The 16,102-nt window shown below is 38.8% G+C and overlaps 1 protein-coding gene across 1 annotated transcript in view; it reads left to right on the top strand.

Moving 5' to 3' along the window:
• The window catches only part of LOC115429602 (voltage-dependent N-type calcium channel subunit alpha-1B-like), a 469,655-nt gene that overhangs the window by 335,186 nt on the left and 118,367 nt on the right, over positions 1-16,102 (top strand). Inside the window, exons 31-35 of the mRNA XM_030149195.1 lie at positions 3,362-3,522; positions 4,830-4,967; positions 6,567-6,768; positions 9,048-9,212; positions 10,801-10,911. Coding sequence (XP_030005055.1) covers positions 3,362-3,522; positions 4,830-4,967; positions 6,567-6,768; positions 9,048-9,212; positions 10,801-10,911 — 777 coding nt within the window. The remainder of the gene's footprint in view (positions 1-3,361; positions 3,523-4,829; positions 4,968-6,566; positions 6,769-9,047; positions 9,213-10,800; positions 10,912-16,102) is intronic.

The following is a 16,102-nucleotide window of genomic DNA, read 5'->3' as shown; positions in this document are numbered from 1 at the left end:
TTTCTTTTTTGTTTATTTATCTTATTTATTATTATTTAACACTCTTTTATAAAATAATGTTTGTTCCTTTGTTGGGATTGAACTAAAATAATGTTGTGATGTTAGTTCTGAACTAATAGAATATGAACATTTGAACAGGATCTGAAACTGTAATGTCTGTTAAACAGAATTTAAGTTTGGACACAGGAACATTATATGATATAGCATTAGATCCTGTTGTGATCAAATAAAAATGTGTTTAGTATTTGTGCAGATTTCTGGTGTCATTCAATTCTTACAGGAAATAATCTTTTAAAAAAGAAACAAAAAAAATTTTGCCTTTTTAACAGTATCATGATGTATTGTGATATATTGTATCATGATCCTAGTATTGTGATTTGTATCGTATCACCAGATTCTTGCCAATACACAGCCCTAAATATAATAAACCAGTCTTTATAGATAATAATAATAATAATAATAATAATAATAATAATAATAATAATAATAATAATAATAATAAATGCCTTATTTAAGGACGCAATGTGTTTCAAATTATGGTGTTGGATTTATGTTTTATTGAAAAATAACACAATCCCAGTCACTGTTTTCAACTTGATGAAAACGTTCAGTGTCTTTATACAAATATTTTCACTAGAAGGATCATTTTGTGGTGTGAAGGGTCTTTATTAACCCCCATACTGACCCTCATCGGTCCACCACTGGGACTTTGATTCTCTGAAATGACAGCTTCCCTCTGGTTCAGCCCAAAGTAATGGGTCTGACAAAAGATGAGAGATCTGATTGGAGTAATAGATGAGATGAGTGAGACAGATCAGAGCTGGCAGAGCGACGGCGATCTGCGCTTCGGCTCCGATACTCATGCAGAGGGTTTGACGGACAGGCCGGTGGAGGAGGAGGGAGGGGCCTGGACGGAGAGCGTTCATGCAGCAGCATATTCATGGTTCAGATTGAACGCATGTCAGGATAGATCGACCAAACACTTCATCTCAGCGGGAGATCATAGCAGCAGCTGGAGGAGGAGGAAAAGAGCTGTGGAGAGAGTGACAGGTGGATGATGTGTACGGGGAGTCACGGAAACCAGCAGCTGATGGGATGATGAATGGGTCCGATTAGGAAATCTGACCCAAAACACATTTTTTGGGAGGTGACGTTTTAAAGGTGCAGTCTGTAGGGATTCTGTTCTCAGTAATTATAACATGGTCTTGACTGTCACCACACATTAAGGAATCCTGTTCATTTCAAATCCTGATCTCACTGACAGTAGTAGTCCAGACAGAATATGTGCATTTGAAAAGCTCAGTGTCAGCCCCCAAATAATGTTTATGTTGTCATTGTGTGTTTTGGTCTGAGGCTCCGCCCATCACCTGTCTGCCAATCACAGAGTCAGTAGCCTTTGTTCATCCAGGTTGGCAGTTCCACTGAGCTGCAGCTGGAACATTTCTGATCACAAATGTCAGACGTTAATAAACCTAAAAGGACTCTTATTATTCCCAAACACGTCGAAGTGACAAAGTGAGAAACAAAACAAGGAGATGTAGGAGATGATTTAGAAACATGGAGAGGATGAAAGCAGAGAAGGATTTGAAGACTGACACCAGCTCTGCCTTTAGTCTGACCACCATAAGAACCACTGAGAGCCGGGGCTGCAGTCTCTTCACCCAGTCCCAGACCGTCTGTGTCTTCTCCCAGGGCCGGGCTGTGGTCTCTTCTCCTGGCGCTGGTGAACAGACTGCCGGTGTAGGACTGGTGAACAGACCGGGTACTGGTGTAGGACTTGTCTCTGTCCATGGTATCTCCTTGTAGTTCAGTGTTTTCTGTGGAAGTGACCTCTTCATGTAGCGGTGTGTAATCCAAATGGGGGGGGGGGGGGGGTTCAGTAGTCCATGGTTCGGCCAGGGGGTGGTCTGGGAGGGGGTACGGTAGCAATCCGTGATGCTTTTACTTCGCGAAAGTAAAAGTGAAACTTAAGGCTCATTTCCCTTTGCCCTATCTCCTGAATCTTCACAGACTTTCATTTGAGTGGGCAGAACGTTTGTCCTGTTCTATTATATATTATACTAATAAGTCTGGTGATGATTTTATGTATGAAATTTATGGTGTGGTGGCGAGGATTAGTGGAAACACTAGTAGTAGACGCTCATGCTGGATCCGGCAACCCCCAGTCTGGGGGGAGGCAGAGAGGATACCACACTCTACAGTATTTGGAATGTGATTGCAGTACCAGTTTTGGCCACAATCCTACATACGGCACCTTTAAGTTCAGCGGCTGATTGGTCACAAGCTGATGTGAAGGCGTCATCTTCGTCAACGTCTTAATAAAACTAGTGGTCGGATTCATTTCATATGTTACACGTAGCTTCCTTTGGGACAAAGTTTAGAATTTTTGACCAATTTTTTTAGGTATTAAAAATGTGCCTTTACTTATAACGGTTTATATTTTAATGGTTTATAACATGGAAATGGGTAGAGATATAAATATAGTTAATACTGAGCACTGATAGAGAATTATATGTGGGTTTTCATTTAGGTTCATGACCTTTGACCTTGAGTGACCTTGAAGGGTCAAACTCAAGGTTTGACCCTCATGTTTAGATTTCAACTTTTTCTGAAACTACTGGTCAGTTTCATTTCAAATTTCATATCCTGCTGACACCAAGTAAGTAAACATTTATGCCATTTTACATTAAATAATTGTCTTAATTGGAAACAGCATGATGCAACAGCTTTTTCAGATACCTTTTTTTTTTTTTTTTAATATAATGTCCTTTTCAGTGGACTTCATGTAATTTTTTATTTTAAAGTAAAGCTGTGAAACTCTTGTCCACTACAGAGGACAAAAATACATCGCTGGGTCTCAGCAGGATATGTCACTTCCTTGGGACAATGTCTACAAAATTTGCTCACAGTTTTGAGCAATTTTGATTTTTGGATTTTTATTAATTTTTGAAATATTAAACAAAATTCCTTTCCTTCTAATGATCCATATTTTGATGGTTTACAACATGTAGATGGTTCCAGATATCAGTCTAGTTCCTACTGATCACTGATAGAAGTCATATATAGACTTTGATTGAATTAGTTGAGTTCTCCTCCGGTCAAAGTCCCGCCCACTTCTGTTCTACTGTTGGATTGATCTGCATCCAGACCACAGGACTGGAACACAGAACAGAACCTGACAACCTCACAAATTCAACTGGGGATGGATTCTGGATAGAACTTGATGCTGATAAACAGGGACATTGGTCGTATTTTTGGGGATGTGGCCGTGGTTCATCCATTCAAATGAAACCCAGACAGATGTGTTTATGAAAAGAATCCACAGGAAATGTTGTGATGTGTTCATGTGAATGTCTTCCAGGCTGTGTTTGACTGCGTGGTGAACTCTCTGAAGAACGTCCTCAACATCCTCATCGTCTACATCCTCTTCATGTTCATCTTCGCCGTCATCGCCGTTCAGCTCTTTAAGGGCAAGTTCTTCTACTGCACAGACGAGTCCAAAGGTCTGGAGAAGGACTGCAGGTACTGGATCCACTTCAGATCCACTTCTGAGCATGTTGTTTCAAACCTGTTAACCTCTGGGCTGATTGTTACCAGTTTGTTTGTTCATTTCAATATAACACAAAACAACCGAGTAGACAATAGCAGAAGAAGCTTCATTCATTCAAACCACATTATGATCAGAAAATGTAAAATTCGTTATCATCCCTTCATGATGTGACCTTCATTTAAGCTCTTCTTTGTCTCTTTCAGTGAGTTTTAGCAGTAGAGAAATAATACTTGTACTGGAGATACTCAAGAGTTTGAAAAAAAATCTATGAGAAAATTAACAAAAATAAACGAGAAATGAATAAAATAATGACTAAATTATTAAAAGTGTACAAAATTGCTGACCATGTTAAAAAAAATGTACAATGGCAAACGAAGACAATTAGAAAAAAAACAAAAAGAAGATGGAAAATGAACATGAAACTGAACAAAATAAACATAATGAGGAAGAAAATGAACAAAATCGCCAAGAAAAAATAAAAATGGAGAAAGTCACCAAGAATATTAATGAAACAATATGTGTTGCTCACGCCCAATAGTTTTTGTTTTGTCTTATTTTTGTTTTGTTTTCATTTTGTCTGTGTGTAAATTTGTTGGTATGAGTCTATCTGATGTGATACTTCAGTCTGTTGTCTTTTGAGTATTTATAATTTAAGTCTTATGACTGTATGTTGAATGTTTATGTGTCCAATAAATAATAAGTAAAAAAAAAAAAAAAAAAAACGTAAGAAAAAAAAATCAGCATTTAAAAATGAACATGTCAAAGAAAATAAAGCAGAAAAAAATTATCAAAACCATCAAGAAAATTAACAAAATCAATAAAATTAGAAAAAAAATGAAGATAATAAAAAATTTTGAACAAAATCATTGAGAAAATGACAAAAATGACTAAAAAATATAAAATCATTGCTTCATTTTTTTTTGTTTTAGTGGTTTAATGGTTGAAAACTAATCCTTGTACTGTTGCATCTCCTTAGTGTTAGCTTAGCGCTGTAAAGTTAGTCTGCTTTATCTGTTGTTTTATTAAATCATTCATCACATCTGCTGGTCTCAGGCTGGTTTACACGTTTGTCCATTTAAGTGCTTGTTGTTTGAATTGTTTTCTGTTGTTTCATAATTGGTTTTGTTGAGTTTTTAGCTGATCTTCTGGTTTTGTGGATGTATGGTCTGTGTGTATAACTACAACTGTTGCGTAGCATTACCATGGCAACACAGATGGAACCGGTGTCTTCGTAGGCCACTTCCACCTGATCCTCTGTCTTTGTCTTTGTTTGTCTCAGGGGTCAGTTTCTGGACTACGACAGGGACGACGTCGCAGCTCAACCCAGAGAGTGGAAGAAGTACGAGTTTCACTATGACAACGTCCTGTGGGCCTTCCTCACACTGTTCACCGTCTCCACCGGGGAGGGATGGCCGGTGTAAGTCAAAGACACAGTCTGTACATCTGTCTGGTAAAAACAAAGGAAGAGGAAACGTCTGTTCCAAAGCACCGACGCCAACTGAGTTACAGAGGACCAAAATCAGACTTTCAGCAGTTTTACTTGATACAGTTGGGCAGTGCAGTGGCGTAGCGGTTAGCACATCCACCTCAGCACAAGAAGTTTGTGTGTTTGATTTCCAGTTGGGAAGTCTGAAAATCCCTTGTTCTATTTGGTTTTAGTCCAGGTCCACTGGTGTCCATCAAACACAGGTTTACATAGGGTTCATTCTCCAGTTAGTGTTCATGATGAAGATGTGGAGTTGGTCCCTGAACGCTTTCAGAGGTAGCTCACTGCTAATATGCTAATTGCTATCGCTAATGCAGTGGTTTTTAACCTGGGTTCGATCAAACCCTAGGGGTTCGGTGAATCAGTCTCAGGGGTTTGGCGGAGGTCAGGTGTCGGGCTAGGTCCGTGTATGTAAACAAACGGCTTCGGAGACTCTTTCTCTGAATGACATCCAATATACACGGTGTATTGTTGTTGCTTACAGCACTACAACACAATCCGGAAGTGTTTATAATCTCTTCCACTTGTCTGACGATGAATTATTTGAGTATTTTCCACATCGTTGTTATGACTTTTGCTACTTCCTGTTAATCACGGAGGCAGCCATGTGTAGCGTTTGTTTACATTTTCAGTCACCGCACTGGTCAGTTACAATCATGTGACGACCGACGCACCGTCGCGGATGGAGAAAGAGAGTGGCACCTGCCAAGGTGAAGCCACGCATTTTTGAACTGGTCTCTCAAAGGCAACAGCAGAAGTCACACTGATTTGCAGTAAATATTCATTATTATTGTAGCCTGATGGAAATTAGGTGATGGGTGTGTGTTAAAATGTTAAAAATGATAAATAGCATAAATACAATTAGTTCATTGTTGGAATACGTAAGGTTAAAAATTAAAACCATTTCAGTGTGGTAGTATTAAAAAAGGTCATGTCTGTGAAAAGGTATGTAATTTGTTGTGAGTTCATGCACTGTATTGGTTTTGTTCTTTGAGCACAGTGATGTTAATGCACGGTTCATTTTGTGCACCAGTAAAACATATACCTGTGTCTTGAATTTGAAAAAAATCATATTTTATTTTTTAATAAAGAAGGGTTCGGTGAATGCGCATATGAAACTGGTGGGGTTCGGTACCTCCAACAAGGTTAAGAACCACTGCACTAATGCTAGGTGCTTCGTGAATCAGAAAGGACAAACTGCAAAGAGTGAATTGTCTTGTGAGGAAAATGAAATGGATTAAAATAACAAGAATGATCATTTCTACAATGTTGAAATAATTTTATAGTGTTGTTTTTGTTTAACCCAAGGCGGAGGTTTAATGTGGTCGCCATTAAATTTTCTACATTTGTCGAAGTCATAAGTCATAACCTTGGAAGAGTTAAACACAAATTAGGTTGAAAGTACAGGTTGAAACAGTACATGGAGTCCTCAGGATGTTTTGCCAGGATGTTGCTCAGCTGTTTTACCTCCTGCTGAACTGTGTTTGTCTGAGTGTGACTCTTCTCACACACACTCCCCCCCCCCCCCAGGGTCCTGAAACACTCGGTGGACGCCACCTACGAGGACCAGGGTCCCAGTCCGGGGTTCCGCATGGAGACCTCCATCTTCTACGTGGTCTATTTTGTCGTGTTTCCGTTCTTCTTCGTCAACATCTTCGTGGCTTTGATCATCATCACATTCCAGGAGCAGGGAGACAAGGCCATGTCCGAGTGTAGTCTGGAGAAGAACGAGGTACGCCACTCTGAGCTGGGTTTTATTTATATAGAACCACATATTATTATCAGCTATCTCATGACACATTACATTAAGAATCTAAAGCTGATTCACAGACACCAGCGGAATGTTCCAGAAGCAAAAACACTTTTAGTGACAGTGGAAGGAACCTGGAAGAGACAGGAGGAGGAGCAGAGAGGAGGAGGAGCAAAGAGGAGAAGCAGAGGGGAGGAGCAGAGAGGAGGTCAGACAGGAGGAGGAGCAGAGAGGAGGACAGACAGGAGGAGAGAGGAGGACAGACAGGAGGAGGAGCAGAGAGGAGGTCATTGTATGAGGAGTGTCCCAGTCTCCTCCTCCTCCATCCTCCTGCTCCTCCTCCTGTTCCTCCTGCTCCTCCTCCTTCCTCTCCTCTCCTCCAGTGTGTTTGTCAGTCGTCTGTGAATCAGTGACACAGGACTTTCTCCCAGTGTTTGTGTGTTGCATCACAAACGTCTCCTTCATTAATAACCCAAACACATACTGATCCACTTCTACTCATCACTGGGAGCCACAGTATATCAAACATGACTTATAACGGCTCAAACCCAACGAAACGCTTGAAACGAAAGCGCCGGGGTTTGTTTTTCTGCGCTGCTCTTCATCTCCACTTCACAGGACTTTTGTTGGAATCACGCTGCTTTTTTGTCTGCGCTCCATTGGCCGCTGATCACACGCCTTTAATTTGTGGACTCATCTTTTTGATATTACAAAACGCTCAGAAAATCCTCTCTTTGTGTGCCAGCTATCTTTCATGTTTTTAAAAACTCATTTCCATTGCCTCTCTCTTCTGGGATAAAAAGGTGTTCTGCTCCTACACGATATGGACAAAAGTATTAGGACACGTCATGACTGCACCAACTTACATGGAAAAAACACAAAATAATACTGATGAGAAGGAGCAGGAAAAATACAATGACCCTGTGTAGCATGCAACAAAAACACAGAAGTTGTCTCGTTATCTGTAGAAAATACACTATGTAGACAAAAGTATGTGGACACATTGAATTCAGGTGTTTCTTTTAGAGCCCGACCGATTGATCGGCTGGCCAATTATAGTTTATCACCGATTAATCAACATTGGACAAAATGTAACCGATTTATTAACTTTTTTGATTTTTAGATTCTGTTGCTCGCTGGTCCTGTGTGTGTGTGTGTGTGTGTGTGTGCTGGATGGAGAGTAAGAGGAACAGTAAAATGTTTTGGTTTCAGTTTCACTTCTGCTCGGACAATCGCTACCACCCCCCCACACACACACACGCACACACAATCATGCACAATCATGGAATCATGGACCGCTAACCCCCTCGTTCCAACAAGGATAGACTACTAATCCCCCCCCCCCCCGGCCAAAAATCACGGGCCAGTACCCCCCTCATTCCAACAAGGATGGACCACTAATCCCACCCCCCCACCCCCCTGTCCAAAAATCTAATTCCCCCTGCTCCGATACCCCCCGCCCAAAAATCATGGACACCCCCCAGTCTTATGAACTATTCATCCCCCCACCCACACACACCCCTGTCCGTGCACTTCCTGTCTACCTCACAGTTTCACTCTGCAGGCCCACCTGGGTGTTAATAGTGTAGGGGAGACCGGGGACAGTTGTAACACGGGTCAGTAGTAACTCTTGCAATTGCTCCAATCAGGAACAACTTAGGACTCACCTAATTCACTCTGCACATGCTCAGTTTAGTCCTTAGTCCACATGGGCAGTTGTAGTGCCATGAGGCAGACACATCCAAATTTATGAGAGAAAATATAACTTTGTGGTCAGTCATATTTTTGTTCTAATTATTTTTTGAAAGTTGTGTAAATTATCTTTGTGAGATAAACAAAGATTTATGCAACTGTTTATCCACCTGTCCACAATTATCTAATATAAGATTATTATATCCTGTGTAGGTCAATGTTCTTATTTCATATATCAACCAATATATCGGTTATCAGCCAATATCGGATATCGGCCGATGTATTGGATATCGGCTTTTTTTTAGCCCCCAATATTGGTATCGGCATCGGCCCCAAAAATCCCATATCAGTCGGGCTCTAGTTTCTTTTCTAACAGGGGTACTTCATCGTTGGTAGTGGCAAAACTAATCCTAAAAAAAAAAATCGGATCGGATCTAAAGCAAAAAAATCCCGATCGGGACATCACTACCCATATCAGTCATTAAACTAAAGAAAACGTCCCAATACTTTTGTCCCTATAGTGTATGGGATGTGATTGACACTCTGTCCTTTTGTCTTTCGTCAAACAGAGGGCTTGTATCGACTTCGCCATCAACGCCAAACCTCTGACCAGATACATGCCGGAGAACAAGCAGTCCTACCAGTACAAGATGTGGAAGTTTGTGGTGTCGCCTCCGTTCGAGTACGCCATCATGACTCTCATCGCCCTCAACACGGTGGTGCTGATGATGAAGGTTAGTGCGTCTTAACGCTAACGAGGCCACTCCGAAAACCCTCCACGCTCAAACACCTCTGAGCCAAACAAAGCGGCGCCATCACAGCTGAATGATACTTGTTTATCTGACATTATAGCCCAGCATAAACATGTACTATTTAATAATTCAGAGGAGCCGTCCCTGGAGCCCAGACTTCTGAGGATGAGATGCAATTCCAACAGCAGCACTGGTCTGACCCCGGGACGTGGTCAGCACTTAAAAATCAGACACTTGGACCCAAAGGGGGGGGGTTTCAGCGAGAAGTAGTGGTGTCTGGGCAGATTCTGGGCTCGTCTACTCAGGATAGAAACTCTCCAGAGCAGGGGTGTCAAACATACGGCCCAAGGGCTAAAACTGGCCCCCCCAAAGGTTCCAATCCGGCCCACAGGATGAATTTGCAAAGTGTAAAAATGACACTAAAGATATTAACAGTCAATGGTGTCAAAGTCGTTTTAGTTCAGGGACCACATACAGACCAATGTGATCGAAAGTAAAATAACAGTGTAATAACCTTTCAATAATGACTTGAAATTGTCTTCTGAGTTTAATGTGAAAAAAAAATAAATTTACATTATAAAAACAACAACAAAAAAAGAAAAACAATGTCAATGTTGAGAGAAATGAAGTAAAAACCATCTCTGAGGCATTTTAGAAACAAAGTGCAAAAATTACACTGAAGATATTGAACTGGTTTTAGTTCAGGTTCCACATACAGACCAATATGATCTAAAATAAACTAATATAATGACTTATAAATATTGAGTCCAAATGTTCTTATTGGTTTAAAGTGAAAATAATATTACATTATGCCCATAAATAATGACAACTCCAAATTTTTCTCTTTGTTTCAGTGTGAAAAACCCCATTAAATTATGAAAATATTTATATCAACAAACTATCCTTAACAATAAAATGTGAAAAAAAATTAAGTGTAATTTTAACAATTTTCTGCCTGTTTCTAAATGTTTTGTGCCTTTGAATATCTGATCTGTAATGCACATGTATAAATGATAAGTTGAGGCATAATATTGTTAAATTTGCACTTATTTTTCTTAAGAAGTACTTTTTTTTTCAGTTTATTCTCATCTTTTTTGTTTGGGTTGTTTGTTAATGTATATATTTTCATAATTTAATGTTATTTTTTTGCACTAAAACAAAGAGAAAAACTTATCGTCATTATTTACATATTATTCTGTTATCATAATTGTAATTTTAACAATATTCTTCCTGTTTCTAAATGTTTTGTACCTTTGTAGATCTGATCTGTATTACACATTTATAAATGATAAGTTGAGGCATAATATTGTTAAATTTGCACTAATTTTTCTTAAGAAATACCTTTTTTTTTTAGTTTATTCACATCTTTTTTGTTTGGATAGTTTGTAAATGTAAATATTTTCATAATCTAATGTTATTTTTTTGCACTAAAACAAAGACAAACATGTGTTGTTGTCCTTATTTACATATTATTCTGTTCTTATTTTACTGGAACTAAAATGACTTGGACACCCCTGCTGTAGGTGATTTGGTTCCTCTTTCAGACTCTGCTCTCTCTGTCTGTTCTCAGTTCTACGGAGCTCCAGATTTGTACGAGTCCATGCTGAAATACTTAAACATCGTCTTCACGGCGCTCTTCACACTGGAGTGCATCCTCAAGATTATCGCCTTTGGGCCGCTGGTGAGTTGACAAACCCATATGCTGCACTCCGCTCTGCAAAACACAAGCCAATTATTCACCATTCCACTGCATTTGTGTTTACACACCACTGAAAAGCTGCGACTGTTGTGCAAAACAACCAAGAAAATCAGGCGAACGGCGCTCAGTGTGCATCTGCTTTGTTGTGTAATTCAATATTGTTCATTGAATTGTGGGTATTAAACGAATTAACCCATAAACACCCAAACATCCACCATCTGACAAAAGCATCTACTGATGTAACTGTTTAATATCTGTTTATCCACTAAACCTATCAAGACATGTAAATAATCGGTGTAAAATACAGTTTGTCATCTTTTCATGGTCATCAGATTTGACCCATTTGGATATTCAGAGGCTCTGTAGTTACCATGGAAACACCTTGGCTATCAATGCCAGTTTTGGCCCACGGGCCTTATGTCTGACACCCCTGGTTTTAGAGAGTAACTGGGGACTTTGAGTGAAGAAAACTAGAATAGAATAGAATAGAATAGAATAGAATAGAATAGAATAGAATAGAATAGAATAGACTTTATTTGCCGTTTGCACAGATACATGGTAGTATAGGTACAATGGAATTCTTGTGCGTTTCCCTGAGTCACGGAGTTAGAAAAAGAAATGAATAAAAACAGAAACAAAACATAAACACAGCTAAAACATATAAAAACAGTTATTGCACAGACAAACACAAATATGCATTTGTAAAATAGAGTACTGATCAGAAAAAAAAGTAATGATAATAACAATAAAAGTACTGAAAGGTAAAAACAAGTTATTGCACATTTGAATTAAAAGTACTGTGAGGTAGAGCAGGTTATTGCACGTTCAGTTAAGAATTTTATCCATAATTTTCATACGTTTTAGTTTTGTAAGCACAAAAGACAGTTTCAGTTAGTTATTGTGTTTTCTTTTCATTTTTATTTACTTCTGTGCAACGAAAATGTTTTTGCAATTCTAGTTTGCTTTATTTTGTTTGTTTTCGTTAACGATTATGACCTTGATTAGAGGTACTAGTGGCATTGTACCCGTGGTGCCATTGTACGATCGCATGAGAGGCTAAAATCGCCCAGCATACCTCACAACATTTGAATACGGACATAAAATTGTGGCTAGTAGATAGTCAGGTAATGTTTCTATTCATTTGGCGAGTTTGTCGGCGATCAGACGAGTGAAGGCTGAGGAAAATCCGTACAGACGCCCTCCCGTGCTGCGATATCCATCAGACGGACAACGTGCATTATATAGTAGGATGTTCAACAAGGAAGATATATACAGGTAGTAAGGACACACATACTTAAAGAGGGGTTTGTTTTTTTTCTTTTTATTTTTTTTATTTACTTTTTATTTTGTTTTTGAGAAAACCATAAGACAAATACTTACACTAACAAAACAATACAAAACAAACACACAACAGGGGGGAGGGCCCCACATTAGAGCAGCGTCTAGTTCACACATACATACATCACACTCATGTATCAGTATACTGGTATACCCATATTAATTTTTTCCTTTACAGTAAAGTTTGAGGGTCCATTGAAATTACACAAAATCCAGTCTCACAGTTACAATCTAAGTGAGCCACTTTGACCAGTTTTCAGTAAAAATATCAGTTTTACATCTATTGAACACGGCAGTAACAGTAAATCACAAAAACCACAATTAATTTCGGTTAATGGATTACCGCGTCAGAAATCTTTATAATTTATACACCGAGTAACTATTTTTGCTTTGCTGTGTGCTGTTTGTTTTTGCTATGCGTGCTCTTGCTCTTCCACCCTACTCCAATACTCTGTAAAATGGAGTCCGGCTAAATCTGGACCGCTCCAGAGGTGCGTCCCTTTATTTGAATTATTAACTCACCAGTTATGTTTCAGATAGAAGAACCAACCCAGGAGAAATGAAGAACTTCACCAAAAAGAAGGATCAAGGTTTAAAAAGTGAAAACAAAGCTTGATTTATTGCTTCAGGCAAAAATAGAAAAATTCACAAAAAAAGAGAAGTCAGTTATCAGCTAGTCTCGCATCAAACACACTATTCGTCTCTACAACATGAAATCTTCATTACATTTTCTAGTCTTCAGTCACTTGGAAGACTTCCATATTTGGTACATAGTTTCAGCATACATATATGATTGGTTTGACAGTTGTTACCGGCTAAAACACGTCACAGACATACATCAATCACTCCACGTGAGCTAATTCTAAGAAAAAACACATTTGAAAGTTCACCTGAGTTAATCACACCTTGGTTTGACATTTGCACCAACAGTTCAGCTTACAATGCGTAGCTTAACCACAAAGACTTTCAGTAGGTACGCTCTTGCGCAATTAGGCTAGCATTTCCTGACCACAGAAAGTCCCTAAGTTCATAATCAAGATTTTCTGCTCGGCTCACAAACCACAATCTTACCAAATCTGCAAAACAGACCCTTTTTCACAGAATCGGACCTTTTCTCTACATTCAGCACACACAGGTGTTAGTTTCAACTTAACCACACACAACACACTAACCTGAAACAACCCTGACCTTTCACTGTTCAGTACACATAAAATGAAAATACAAAAATACAGATACAAAATATAAATCAGAATATAACAACTTAGGTTTGCAAAATAAAACACTCATCAGGCAAAACAACTCACAATATTTCATTTCTTCTTGTCCATTTTGGTTCATATTTTATGATGGTCATCTGACATTTTAGAGCAAGATTCAAAGTCACACATTCATCTGCCATTTAGCGTAAGATACGTCTGACACATCTTAAATTAAATGTGATTCTGTCCATAACATATATATTGTACACAATATCAATCCAGTCGTTCATAGTAGGTATGTCTCTTTTCTTCAAGAGGAATTTCTCGATGTAATATGAAGTAAATTATTCAAATAAGTAAAGACAAGATGAGATGAATGGCAGAAAGTTTCCAAAACCATAAATCTGGTCCCAGCGCGGCGCCGTCGGGCCGTCAGTGAGGCGTTTCATCTCTGGCTCCGTTCCATTTACGAGGCCATTTGTTAAATAGCTTTTCTCACACACCACTTACCTCCACCTGTTAAGCTGTTGAGCCCACACGGACGCCATCGCATCTGCTGGTGGAAGCGCTCTGCTGCTGCAGCTGCAGGTCCTGGCAGACCCCCCACCCCTCATCTGGCCCCACCCCCCCACCAGGCTTAGGGTCTGGTCTCTGAAGCCGTTTGTTTTCATATGTGCAGATGCATGCCCTGGTTTGTGCCTGAGGACGTGTCTAGGTTTATGTGGGGTTGGTTTATATGCGTCTGTTATTAAAGGTTTCTCTTCATTCACTGGAAACTTTCACTGTAGTTTTTTAGTAAAGGTATTAATATTTAGTGTTGATGTTTCAGAGTACTAACAACAGGCCAAATTATGGAGTAGAACCTGCACATATCGATTAAAAGCACCTCTGAATTAATACTCAAAAAGTAACAAAGTGATAAAAAAGATTTATAATACATCAAGTAGTTTTTTTCATTGTGATAACATAAGATAAAATAAGATAAGGAAAGATAAAACAAGATAAGATAAAATAAGACAAAACAAGAAAAGACAAGATAAGACAAAATAAGATAAGACAAGATATGGTAAGACGAGACAAGATACAGTAAGATAAGATTAGACAAGATACAGTAAAACAAGATAAGATAAAATAAGATAAAACAAGATAAGATAAAACAAGATTAGACAAGATAAAAATAAGATAAGATGAGATAAAACAAGATCAGTCAAGCTAAAACAAGATAAGACCAAATAAGACAAGGCAAGATACGGTAAGATAAGATAATTAATCCCACTAGTGGGACATTTCTCAGCATCAAACGCAAAAATAAACTGCAGGAAAAACAGAAAATATACAGTGAAATATAAAATATAAAGAGAAAAAAATAAGTATTTATATAAATTTAGATTACAATATGAGTATCATATATGTATTCTGTACAGTAGTTATATACATGGGGGTGTGGTCCATAACTAACAGAACTAACGCTGGCATGGAATACAGCGAATCTTACACAAAATTTTCACAACCTCTAACCCAGTGGTTCCCAACCTTTTTCGGTTTATGACCCTTATTTTAATACCACAAGTTTCTGGCGACCCCAGACATTCAAAACGAAGACTTTTTTTTTTTTGGTGTTTTTCTAAAATTAATTTGTTTTTGATCATGTAATAGTTTGCTATACTATGTTGCAAATAAAGGTTAATTTTAGAGGACATTTAGTCTGTATAATGTATATTATTCTGGACGGAGGCATCAAATCCAGGTGTAGATTACTGCACAAAGGGAGAATTGGATTTTCCTTGGTCAGGATATGTACAGTCAGTCCAGCTTGGATTTACAAGGCTGACAATTAATACTGAACAAACAAGAACTCAAACTATGAATTATGAAAGAGCTGCAGCATCTGAAACTGACCACAATGAACATTTGACAGATAAACAGAACCACAGTGCTGCAGTTTCACACTCACAGTTTGTCTTTTATGGATTGGGATTGTCTCTGTATTTTTTTTATTTTTATCTATCTATCTATCTATCTATCTATCTATCTATCTATCTATCTATCTATCTATCTATCTATCTATCTATCTATCTATCTATCTATCTATCTATCTATCTATCTATCTATCTATCTATCTATCCATCCATCCATCCATCCATCCATCCATCCATCCATCCATCCATCCATCCATCCATCCATCCATCCATCCATCCATCCATCCATCCATCCATCCATCTATCTATCTATCTATTACTAGAAATTTGTGGCGAGCCCACATGGGGTCCCGACCCCAAGGTTGAAAAACACTGCTCTAACTTGTATCAACTGGACACACAAATGCTGGGTCTCATGAATTTGTCATGTTTATAAACCCATAACACCCCCCCACCCCCCCCACCCCCACCCCCCTTTATGGTGCCCCAGTGCATGGGGATGTTTGCGAATTCTGAGAGTGCCGACAGTTCAGTTCAGGTGAACGTTAGTGCCAGTGATGTAGGATATAGGTGGAAGAAAACTGGCACAACCTGCTGTTATTTACATTGGTTGGTAGTCCGTCCGTCCCCCCCGCCCCCCAAGGATGAATTTCATTGAGCAGATGTAGGGATAGATAGTTGACCCCCCCACCAAGGTTATTATCGACTAATGAAACT

This window comes from Sphaeramia orbicularis, chromosome 12 (assembly GCF_902148855.1).
Source record: "Sphaeramia orbicularis chromosome 12, fSphaOr1.1, whole genome shotgun sequence".
NCBI classification, from domain to species: Eukaryota; Metazoa; Chordata; class Actinopteri; order Kurtiformes; family Apogonidae; genus Sphaeramia; species Sphaeramia orbicularis.
This window is presented reverse-complemented; position numbering and strand designations above follow the sequence as displayed.